Source organism: Anarrhichthys ocellatus, unplaced genomic scaffold, assembly GCF_004355925.1.
Source record: "Anarrhichthys ocellatus isolate YVR2014 unplaced genomic scaffold, GSC_Weel_1.0 scaffold30, whole genome shotgun sequence".
NCBI lineage: Eukaryota > Metazoa > Chordata > Actinopteri > Perciformes > Anarhichadidae > Anarrhichthys > Anarrhichthys ocellatus.
Window position 1 is genome coordinate 3,589,853 of NW_022280060.1, and position 11,286 is coordinate 3,601,138.

General features: G+C 41.4%; 3 protein-coding genes across 3 annotated transcripts in view; 1 reads left to right on the forward strand and 2 right to left on the reverse strand.

Moving 5' to 3' along the window:
* The first annotated feature begins 2,314 nt into the window (after positions 1 to 2,314).
* On the forward strand, positions 2,315 to 4,392 carry cks2 (CDC28 protein kinase regulatory subunit 2). Its single transcript, XM_031864319.1, has 3 exons — positions 2,315 to 2,465; positions 3,015 to 3,142; positions 3,840 to 4,392. The coding sequence occupies exons 1-3, from the start codon at positions 2,407 to 2,409 to the stop codon at positions 3,881 to 3,883; spliced, it is 231 nt and encodes a 76-aa protein (XP_031720179.1). The 5' UTR covers positions 2,315 to 2,406; the 3' UTR covers positions 3,884 to 4,392.
* A 76-nt stretch (positions 4,393 to 4,468) lies between these two features.
* Positions 4,469 to 6,291, reverse strand: cimap1d (CIMAP1 family member D). Its single transcript, XM_031863877.1, has 4 exons — positions 6,252 to 6,291; positions 5,642 to 5,752; positions 5,223 to 5,336; positions 4,469 to 4,956 (listed from the first exon to the last, which is right to left on the reverse strand). The coding sequence occupies exons 1-4, from the start codon at positions 6,289 to 6,291 to the stop codon at positions 4,469 to 4,471; spliced, it is 753 nt and encodes a 250-aa protein (XP_031719737.1).
* A 2,387-nt stretch (positions 6,292 to 8,678) lies between these two features.
* Positions 8,679 to 11,286, reverse strand: part of cpamd8 (C3 and PZP like alpha-2-macroglobulin domain containing 8) — a 38,907-nt gene continuing 36,299 nt past the window's right edge. The window contains exons 43-44 of the mRNA XM_031864058.1: positions 10,235 to 10,436; positions 8,679 to 9,192 (exon numbers count right to left, since the gene is read on the reverse strand). Coding sequence (XP_031719918.1) covers position 9,192; positions 10,235 to 10,436 — 203 coding nt within the window. The 3' untranslated portion in view covers positions 8,679 to 9,191. The remainder of the gene's footprint in view (positions 9,193 to 10,234; positions 10,437 to 11,286) is intronic.

The window sequence follows — 11,286 nt, forward strand, 5'->3', positions numbered from 1 at the left end:
GGGGGGGTTGGTCAAATGGTGAGAGCAATGTCTGCACTGGTTGTGAAATAACCCAATAGTCAGAGTCACCTGTTACGCCAGTTATTAATTCATTGAGTGCAATAATCATGTTGTCTGTCCAATACAATGTGACAGAAGGACAACAGTCAACAAACAAACTACACTGATTAAAATGGGTTTAAATTGTGCACTACACTGACCGCTATTGACACATTTGTAAACTTAAAAGTTATTTAGAAAGGCATCAGGAAACTTACCTATGTATCAGGCTCTAGGGAGAAAGAAGATGAGAAGAATCCAGCCCAGTGAATTTCCATTGACTTTTATCAGAGAAAGGCAACACTTCACACAGCACAAATGAGCTGCATCTATGGTTGAGTAAGAGAATAATTTCAATCCACTAGTGTCAGGAAAACTCATTACTACGAACCACAGTGAAAAAACCCAGTGGGAACGCAAACTACCACTACCATCCGCTTCCAAACAGCTAATTGCCTCCTGTTTGTTTGCTACAGAGTATAAGAAGTTACTGATAAACCAGATGGATTCACTGCATGTTGACAGATGCACAAGTAAGCTGGCCTTTCCTCTATATATGTCCTGTTCCCTTTTCTGTGAGGAAAAACACCAAAAGACCTGCTCTTGCAACATACTCTACTCAAAAGGAAAACAGATATGAAGTCATTATTACTTCAAACCAAATTAAATAAACGTGCTTTAAAGAAAAAGATACAAGCGCAACCATTTGAAGACTACGTTTAATTCTACGTTTAATTGCCATAAATAACAATATATTACTCGCTTGCAGCTGATCAGTCAACTATACTATCATTTTCTGTCTGTGAAGAGTTAACATATGTGCTTCCTGACTTTGGTAGTTTGCATATACAAGAGGAACACACCATGCTGTGAATACACCACCACTCATTAGCAGCCATTACCTTGACAACAGTGATTACAACATAGGTTACTTACTTCCAACAAGATAATCCTCAAACTTCTTTGTTTTGGTTAAAATGTAAAGAGAGAGTTTATCTTTCATGTACCTACAAAGCATTTACTGGGAAAGGTAATATGTTCATGTAAGGCCCAAGAGAAAATATAATAGATGACCGATGCTCTCTTTTGTGTATCGCCCATGATGGTGCCACAACAGAAATTACTGAAATACAAAGAATAAAAACAAATAAGTCAGTGGAAATAGGCCTGTGTCACATAATGAATTAGAGAGTGGTCTATGTTAATAGCAAATGATAAAAAATTTAATTTAGAAAATATTAAGCGACAAGACAAATTCAACTGGATCCAGATTTGGTAAAGATAATAATCTAGGCTACCTAACAAAATATATAACTGAATACATTACAAAAATAAGAGCTAGTGGTAAAGAAACATCGTTTATGTAAGCTTAGTGCATGTCATTATTATATGCACCATCCATGAATGCAACCAAATTAAAAGTAAAATAATGAACAATTCAGCAGGCAAAATTAAATAAAATTGAAACTTGCTTAGCTTGGAAAAAAACACGAATGATGACAATTTAAAGACAAATGCAAGCTACATTGATGGGCTATATTTAGAAACACCGTATTCCATTAGGGTTCATGTTAGATAGAGTTCCAGCTAAATAGTATCCAACCATCATTTGCAAAATCACTGAAGGCTAAATGTAATTAGTAATTATGTATTCGCTTTGTATACCCACTGCCTGTAACGCTTATGGTTCATATTTAACTCTAATTCAGAAATGTCCCGAAAATGTAAATTGTTGTTTTCACCACCACCGAGTGCCTTTTCCATTTCAACCCGGGCACCTCTCACCTACAGTCCGAAGAGCTCCAGCCATGGCCCCAGTACAAGCTCCAGCACCTCGGGCAAAACAACTCTTTGCACCGGGGTAACGACGGAAGGAGGACTAGCAACGTGGCAGAGAGAGTATAAAGATGAAGAGCCCCTCTGCACTTCCATGAAAAGTCCTGGCGAAGTACCAGATACGTTGTCAAAAATACAGAAAATATCTTCCTTTCAAACGTCTAAGACTTATTTTAAGTATATGGCACAATACCAAAACTTAAGAAAATTGCGTGAATGTGTGTTTTTGAATAATTTACGGGGAAAAACAAACTTTTTCGCAAAGCAGTGCTTCCTCGTTGAAGAGTCGTGCTTTCACATCCGAGTGATTCATCTTTCAAAACATAGACGATCTAGCTCTGTGGGAAGTCGACGTGCTGCTGCCTTGGCCAATCAGGGACATGCGGGTAACCGTTGGGTTTTGAATTGTCCTCTGAAAACAGCGGCAGATGACAGCAGCTTCGTTATTGCTAAGTTAGTGAGCTAAGCTACTTCACATCAACCGAAACGGCTCTCTGGACTTCAGCTTTGACTGCTATCATCGACGGGAAAATGTCAAAAAAACAGATTTACTACTCTGACAAGTACAACGACGAGGAGTTTGAATACAGGTGTGATTAACTGACGTTTTTTGGCACTAGTTAAAAGTACGTTATTTTGTGTTTTTACGTTAACGTTAGTTAGCTTAACGTCACATTACGGTAGGATTGGGTAGGCTAGCTAACTTTACACTGCTGAACGTAACGTTAACGTATGTCGGCAAATGGGTAATACAGTAAAATACAGTAACGTTACAGAGTATGTAGGTTGTATTTAGTTTAGCATAAGAGTTACGTAATGATAAATCTTTGTAAATGGCTAACAGTTAAGCTAACAAAAACACTCTTGATCCACTTACAGCTAATAGAATAGAAATATACTTTATTTATCCCCAAGGGGAAATTTGTCAAAATAGCACGAGCTATGCTGACTGTTGGGTCACATTAACGGTGACGTCAATATTTGTACATTATTAGTACCATGAGTACCTAGCCGTCAACGTTCGCTATCATATGAAGTTACCTGAAACAGTCTAGTTGACTTACTTCTTGACCATCCCTAAAATACGTTTCTGGTTCTTAGTGGATAATTCGTTGCTGTTTTTCTTTATCGTCCCATAGACATGTGGTGCTTCCAAAGCAGCTGTCTAAATTGGTGCCCTCCGCCCACCTGATGGCAGAAGACGAGTGGAGGGGACTCGGGGTGCAACAGAGCCAGGGTTGGATTCACTACATGATACACAAACCAGGTCAGTTTTCACATATATCCACATGCATATTAAAAGAGCTAATAATATGGCAATCATCCTTTCTGTCCATGCTGGTTGTGAAGAAGTCCTTTTTTACCAGGAGTCTACAAGATATGACAGAAATAATCTAGTTCTGTGCTAGATGCACCCTAAAGCTCAGCCAAAGGAAACCTATGTTTTTAATGGTTTCATCAGTCGATATTAGTCTCATCAAATGGGTATTTCCAATATTATAGTATTTAGAACAAAAGTCCCCTTTGTGTTTATGCCACTTCCCTGCTGCTCAGCAAAAACAACAGTGTAGGGGAATGGAATGATGGGATTTTGTATTTAAGACTGTTCGAAAATACCTCCTTTGGCTCAGCTGTAGAGCACAGTTTTCACACAGGAGGACTGTATTTTGGCCACAATCTCTTACGTTGTAGTCTGCCAGAAAAGGATCTCTTCATCACCAGTATAGAGAAAAGGAATGATTACAGGGTAACTCTTGTTTTACAACAAATGTACATCAGCATGTGAGTGTTGTATTAAGATAGTCATGAAAAATATCTGAACCGATCCTTTAAAAGCCTGTGCCATTAGACTGCCATGAAACGTCCTACACACAGCTGGTACACGTGAAGGTACACGGTATAGTGTAACCACTGTACTGTGCAGATGATGCTGACAGATACTTCTTCTTTGCTTTACTCTCCAGAGCCACACATACTGCTTTTCAGAAGACCTCTCCCAAAGGATTAAATGGAAACCTGTAAAGTGCCTGCTATCATCTTTGCTGATTTGTATTGTCTATGAACCATACATCCTTCATACCATCTACATATGTTCTAATGTATTGTGTAGAAAATCCTTAGTTGTATTGTGTCTTTTGTCCTTTCAAACTCCCTCAATTTTTAGAGGCAACGAGAGGCAATCGGCTTGATTCCACTGTGAATGATAACCTTATAAACAATATGAAAGTGAAAGTTTGCCTGTCAAGTGTACATTTTAATACATTTTTTAAATGTCTTTTGATGCCATTTTTATGATGATTTATTTACTGAGTATCGGGCAGGCATAGTTTTTAGTTTTTTTTTTTTCCTTTCCTCAAGCCCATTACTTTTCCAAAAGAGCTTTCTATGTTTTTCCTGTTCTTTAAACTTGTGTTTGTGTCATGTACATAATATTATTTCAAGATGTTATAAATGTTGACTGAGTCATGGTTGATTCAACACTTTCTTTGTTGCTGAAAGAACAAATTAAATGTACTTCTTCACATTAGCTTTGTTTGCTCATCAATATTTCTTTCTACCAGAACACAGAATCATGTTTTCTGTGTGATGATGGTCAGTCGGAAACATTGACAATCAGTGGAGTAACAAATTCGGAGTGTCTGATGCCCAGGGAGTAGGCTGGGGCCCGAGCCTTGTGAACTGTCACTTTCTCTGGATTGTAAGTCCCAGGACCGGGTTTGTTGGTGGCATCTCTGGGTAAGTCGTGACGTCCCAGCATGGAAAATGCTGGCTTTCTGGGTAGATAAACACTTGGGTCTGTACTGTTGTACCTGCAAGGCCCTGGTGTCTGGGCTAAATCCACAGAGGGTCCCCCTGTGCTGTAAGTACCTGACATTGTGTAACTTGCGCTGGCTTGCTTGTTTGGGACTTGAGGGCCCATTAGCGGAGGCAGACAGTACTTGTTAGGCGCCGGTACTGAGTCGACACTCCGGTACTGTGAGCGATACCCCATTGTGTAAGACGGTGGTCTGCGCTGGAGGTTGTATGGTGAGGTTTTCTCAGGGCTGTATGCACCCGGTCCAGGTGTCTGGAATAGCTCCTCTAGTGAACAGAAAACGGTTGAATAATACAAACCATCCACTCAACAACATATGGTCGAGTAGCATGCTTAGTGTGGTTCAGATTTTCAGTTGTAACAGCTGACACTGGATCTGTAGAAGTAGTTTCAAAAACACATGTCTTTGTACAAGAGTTCATCTTTTCACAATCACGGATAAGTTAGTTTGGTCTTAGTTTAAGATGCAGCATTACAACATACATGTGCACTCACAATAACAGTTATTTGCCTGTTATGAAGAGGAACTTACTCTGTGTTTTCACTCGGCCCAACATGGAGTATGCAGGTGTGACGGCCCTTCCGAAACGAGTCATTTTTGCATCAATGTGATACTGTGGCCCTGGACTTGAGTCTACACAATACACTGCAGGGAAAGTAAACGTGTATGATCAATTCAATATATAATATCTGCTCAGTCACTTTGTTTTGATCATGCAGTGGTCCTAAAATACACTGGCTAGATGAACATAAGGTGAGAAACTACAGATCTATGAAGCGTTGTCTCCCCCTACTGGCTTTTATTTAACATTACATCACTGAGGATATACAGTGTAATGTGACTTAGGTCTGTGGTGTATTTAGGGATATTACATTTTAAAAAAGTGTTTTCTCTGCAGATATGTAGCTACATGATAACCTACAAGTTAGAGAAAGAGATGAAGAACTCACTAGTGTCACTCATCCTGCCATGGAAGGAATAAGCAGGGCTAGTCGTCTTGGTGAAGTCGTGGCCCATGAATCCAACGGTGGGAGGAAGCCCATAGCGCCCAGGCCCTGGCCCTAGAGACGTGGGGAGTTAACACAGAGATGTACGGCCGACACATTATACGACATTAAACATGTTCACAGTGCACAAGTGACACCGTTGTGCAGTAAAGGAGATCCAAACAGTTTATTTCAGCACCAGTCAGTTGTTCATAAGAATGCAATGTACGCAAATTTGCTAAACGACAGAATGTTGCATAACTCAGAATAATTGTGGCCTCTTATTTGGCAATCTGATAAACTCAAGTATGAGGCAAGAATGATCTGCACCACCACACCTCATAGTGTACAAGTGTGCGGTGGCATTTTTCACAGAGAGGAGCGAGTCCTGGCAGGTCTGCACACTGAGACATCCTCTACTCTGCTCTAGTCAGTGTTCCCAATTCGGAATTATGAAATACCAAAAGTGACCAACTGCAACATGATATTCATGCCTTTACACAGGATGTACAGTTTTAGACACATGAATTTACACAATCAGTAAAAAAAAAGAAGTTTCTACGAGTGAACTTACCTTTTTCTTTTCCTGCTATTGACGGGTATTTTTTCTCCATTTGACTCTTTGTAGAGGCGACGAATACTTCAGGAGTCGCTCAGTAGCAGCAATACTACCAAAAACATTCACACAGCATGTCAGCTGCCTGAAGAAATATTCATTGACAATTCTAATCCCATAAAAACAAAACCTAAAATGCTTTGTTTTTTGCACCTTACCACAGATAGTTCCCCCTTTTAGCCAGCACTGAAGCCGACTGCATACTTGGAAATTCAGCCGTTAGAGGAGCACCTCACTCCATGTCCGTCTTGGTGGTCTTTCTTCAGATACCACAGGATTCTCCAGGATTGAGCCCCACTATGCCCAAGCTGACAGTGAAACCCAGACCCCCTTGATGGTCCAGAATCAATCCCTAATTTCCTCTGAAACAATCAGTAAACCTGAGACGCATAATCGGTATCAAAGTGTCAACAGCGGAGCAGACTCTACACTGGATAGGGTATTTTTTATCCATCTGCCTGCTTGTCCCTTTGTCCACCTGTGGGGGCTCGGACACATGAATAGCCCTTCCTCCACAGAGGTTGATGTAAAGGTGCACTCAGCTGGTACTTAGGAACAATGTCATCACTCCGATTCACTCTCATGTAATGCTAGCTCCCCCCTGCAAACCATGAAACCAAGATCCCCCCTCTCCCTCCTTTCACTCTCTGTCCATCGCAGTGTGGAGAGGCAATATCACTCTTCAACCATGCATGCAGTTGCCACAGAGACTGCTGTGGAGAGTTTGTTGAGGCCTGGTCCCGTGTTGTCACTACAGTAACGTTTGTTTCCTTTTAGACTGGAGAGGTAAGGCCTACAGCATCAACTCGGAGCATATAGGAGAAGGGTTAGGTGTAGAAGTTCCATAACTTCACAAACATCTAACCCGTAAACTGTGAACTACTGTCTGTACGCGCTCTCCATACACACTTCTTTACATTTATGACAGTAGGAATGCAGAGGAAATTCATAGTTATTTCCATAGATACTGTGTTTTCTATTCCTCAAACACACATTTATCAAGCCCCAAACACAGCAGGGTGAGATGCAAGGGCAGCACACCTGGAGCAGTTACAGGCCGACTACCTTCATTTGTCAGGCAACCCTCTGGTTTCTCATCTTCATCTTAAGGGCAAACCGATTACCCAGATGCAGTAACGGTTTAGCCCTCTTTGATCTCCGCTAGTCCCATCGATGATTTGTAGTTGGGATTTGACGGATTTGTTTACAGGCCCGAGCTGCCCGTTGCCAGAGGCCACAGTAACTGAGAGGGTCGACAAGTGACATGTGCAGAAAACAAACATTAAACTTTAACAGGCTCTAACGCTCTCCGGGCTGCTGCTTAGGTAACCCGAATCTGTTGTTGGCAGTTATAACGCATATAGTACGGTGCACATTCAAACCCAGAGACGTATGCAGCGTGTAAACGTGGATACACACACACACACACACACACGTACATGCTTTCTGTCTCTAACGCAGAAGCTTGCCAGGGGTCACGGAGTCCGTTATCAGAGCAGAGGAGCAGCAGGGTTGTGATACAGCTCGCTGCTGGCAGGAAATTATCTCCAGACTTAACTAGCCCTTCAAAGGAAATGGAGCAACGCAGCTTTCATAAACTGCACCTCCTCTGCTAGTGGAGCAGATGCATCTACTGTGCTGCATCTGCAGAGATCGCATTATTCTTAAAAAGTAACAAGGGTCAAGGCATTTCTTCCCTTCAGTTATACAAAGTGTAATTGCACGAGTTATAACAGAAGGAGTTAGTGTAGCAAAGTGCAGAAGACAATAACTTAAACCCAGGTAACCCATTGATGACTGGACACAAGACGCAAGTCTAGTCTGCTTATTAAGTATAAAAGGCGACAAAACCAAAACCTTGGATTGTATACAAATTTTATTCTCGTTTGTTTTAAAAAGCACAAGTTTTGATATGAAGAGGGGCTACATTGAATCCAATTTGGTACATTTACAGAAATCCTAAACTTCATTCTTGATTTTTAAGTTGATTGCTTCACGAATCAAAATTTAACAAAAACAAAATAGCTTATGAACTGTACAATCAAATCTCAAGGTAGGTAAGGTGAAAGGCAACTTGAGAGTAGATGATGTTGGTGTCTCGGTGCGACAGTTTCAGAAACGTTTGGGCCGGTGTGTCCTGGTGGAGCAGTTTGAGTCGGTCAGAGACCTTTGTTACATGTCAGTCCTCTTCTCTTTCTTTGTTTCCTGTCAATCTCCCCTGTGCTGTCTAATATGAAAAACATTTGAGCTCATGTTTCTGTAAAGCATATGGTAAGCATATGTCTTTTTCCAGCAGGATACCAGCACAGGAATTGCATCAAAGATTTCAATAATTGGGTTAAAGCTTGCTATGAAAGAAAAAAAAAAAAAAGCCTTTGACAGCACATTGCCTTTTGTTTGAACTCAAAGAACCACAAGGGCAGAAAGTAGACTGTATGGGCGGACAATGACAAAAAATAAAAATGATATGACCTCTAGCTACAAATAAATACCACAGATAGAAAATATAACAAAATATTTTGCTTAAAGTCAGGTGTAATTACAAACATAAATACTTGATTATTTCTTCTAGTGATTATAAAGGCAGTACAGTGAATAACAAAGACGCTATGGTGCCTATTGGTGACCAGGAGTCTGGAGGAAGAAGAGTAGAAGTCTGGAGGACACTACCTTAATAGCAGTCGCACACAGTCACATCCAACCACACACACACCAATGTAGAAATGCATCCACACAGTCCCCATTCATCTCACAGCTACAAACACACTCTCTCATTCTCCAGACTCCATCATCTCTTCCCTTCAGGCTGAGCAAGTCCCAAGTCTCTCTTCTCTTTCCATTCACTAGCATATTCACAAATAATGTACAATTTGGAGGTGGCTTCACTCTGTGAGCGTTTCTGTGGACGACAAGAAAACAAAACAAACTGTCATTTTAAGACCATCTCAGACACTTTTAACACTTCTTTCACAGAACAATATAAATCTATGGAGAGGTTATATAACTTTTAGTGCATGTGAGCTAGCTCATGGACGCCGCTCTGCACTGTGCAGCTGATAACGACGTTGCGGAAGCTTAGCACCCACCCTCCGGTTATCTCCGTCAGCACTGTTAGGGCTGATAGCACTGTTAGCTGCAAGCCGCCGGCTCAGGCATCGCCATGTTGAGAGTCTTAACCTGGAGGGTAACCAGAGGGCGGGTGCTACGCTTACTTGACTGCAGCGTGGGTTTGGACTGTGCTGTAACCACCGTATGAGCACCGCACAGAATGGTGGCGATAAGCTAGCCAGTGGGGGATATACTCATATGCACTACAAGCAAAGGCGCGGCCGGACTGCGTGTGTAAACCTAAGAAGCTCGGGTTACAACACACACAGAGGGAAAATGACTTCATTTCTGCTCAGGTCGATATTACTTCACGATAGCTTTACATAGCAAATAGTTGTTTGCTGCTACAGTATATTAATGCTCTGAATTTAAAATCTAGCACCTTTAACATTATTGCCTGGTGCATTTCATACCTGCAAATAATTACCCATTAATGCTACGAAATGAAAGTCTACTTCTGACCGAATTTAGACGGGCACTTCAGTTTATGTACAACCTACATCTTCCTGCCGTAAATAAATGATAGAGCACCAAATGTGAATGCACCCATGCCTGAAAATAGTCCCCAACAAATACACTATTTTATTTACTCTTGTGATGTATTCAAAAAACTACAGTGCCTAGCTGTTAAAGTAAATAACTTACAAATAATGTATATTTCTGCCCAATGTTTTGGTCTGAACGCTACAGACAGGTAGAGAAACTCGGCAAGTATTGAGAGACAGACCGATGCATTGACCAAAACGGACAAAACACACTACAAACATGCCCGAGACCTAGAAACCCAAAGTCTGAAAAAAACAACAACAACAAATCTTTGGAGCAGCTCCTACCATCGCTCAGGGGTGTTTTTTGTGTCCAGTGTGGGAAGCTGAGTGTCTGCTTGTAGAAGCACCTTCTGCTCGATGACCTCCCCACCTTCAGGAAGGTGGAAAACGTCCCCTCCCTCTGCATCAGCAAGGAAAGGATCAGAATCTGGGTCGTATTCATAGGAGTAGTAGGACACCTCTGCCATGGAGCCCTGCTCCTCTTCACCTGGAGAGATCCGGGACGGGGGGAGAATGGAGACACATTAAACCAAATGAGAGTTGGTAGAGAGGCCTTGACAAGGTTGCTATTGAATGGTTAATCACAATCTCTGTATGAACAAGTACTTGGTTGCTGAAGAGTAAAGAACTCTGCGTCATGGAGACTTAAAAGGTACCCTTTTGACTTTGTGGCCGCTAGAAAGTTACAGAGCAATGTTTTTACATTTGGGTCTCTGTTTTGTCTGTTCTCGCACATGCGCACAAAAATGTTCACGCATGGAGTTGATCCGACACACATTCCTGCCAATTGTTTCATACTATTCCACTGATCTGCAGGTGGTTGTAAAGTACAAAGAAACAGCAATGCAGTAGGGAAGCAGAAGAAGGCCGTTAACAGTTGAACTAGAGAGGTTTCAAACCTTTAAGGACAATTGACTTTGCAGATGTTTTATGAGGAAGACATTCAACACGTTTGTTAAACTCTTTCGGATACACACAATGCTTTTTTGGTGATCAACACTGGATGTAAACACAACTTTTGGCAGCTTACAACAAGACTCCGCAGGGCCTTTTTAACATCCTGTACATCTGAAGCTCTTGCAGCAATACCCCAGCACAGACAGTAGGGGTCCCTCCCTGCTTAAAATGTTGTATCGTCACACAGCAGGCGACCACAGACTCACTCTTTTGGATAAGAGTATAGCTTTATTAAATGTTTACTGTGAGAATGTACTATGAGTCCACCTTAATTACATTTTACATCTTCAAGGTTTTAAGTGGAACACACTGGACTTTATGGTTGAGGTCTAAACACACACACACACACACACACACACACACACACACACACACACACA

Coding starts and splice junctions, on each gene's coding strand:
- cks2 (XM_031864319.1), top strand. CDS start 2,407: ATGTCAAAAAAACAGATTTACTACTCTGACAAGTACAACGACGAGGAG. Junction 2,466..3,014: donor GACGAGGAGTTTGAATACAG/GTGTGATTAACT, acceptor ATCGTCCCATAG/ACATGTGGTGCTTCCAAAGC. Junction 3,143..3,839: donor CTACATGATACACAAACCAG/GTCAGTTTTCAC, acceptor TTTACTCTCCAG/AGCCACACATACTGCTTTTC.
- cimap1d (XM_031863877.1), bottom strand. CDS start 6,291: ATGGAGAAAAAATACCCGTCAATAGCAGGAAAAGAAAAAG. Junction 5,753..6,251: donor AATAGCAGGAAAAGAAAAAG/GTAAGTTCACTC, acceptor CCACGTCTCTAG/GGCCAGGGCCTGGGCGCTAT. Junction 5,337..5,641: donor TGGCAGGATGAGTGACACTA/GTGAGTTCTTCA, acceptor CTTTCCCTGCAG/TGTATTGTGTAGACTCAAGT.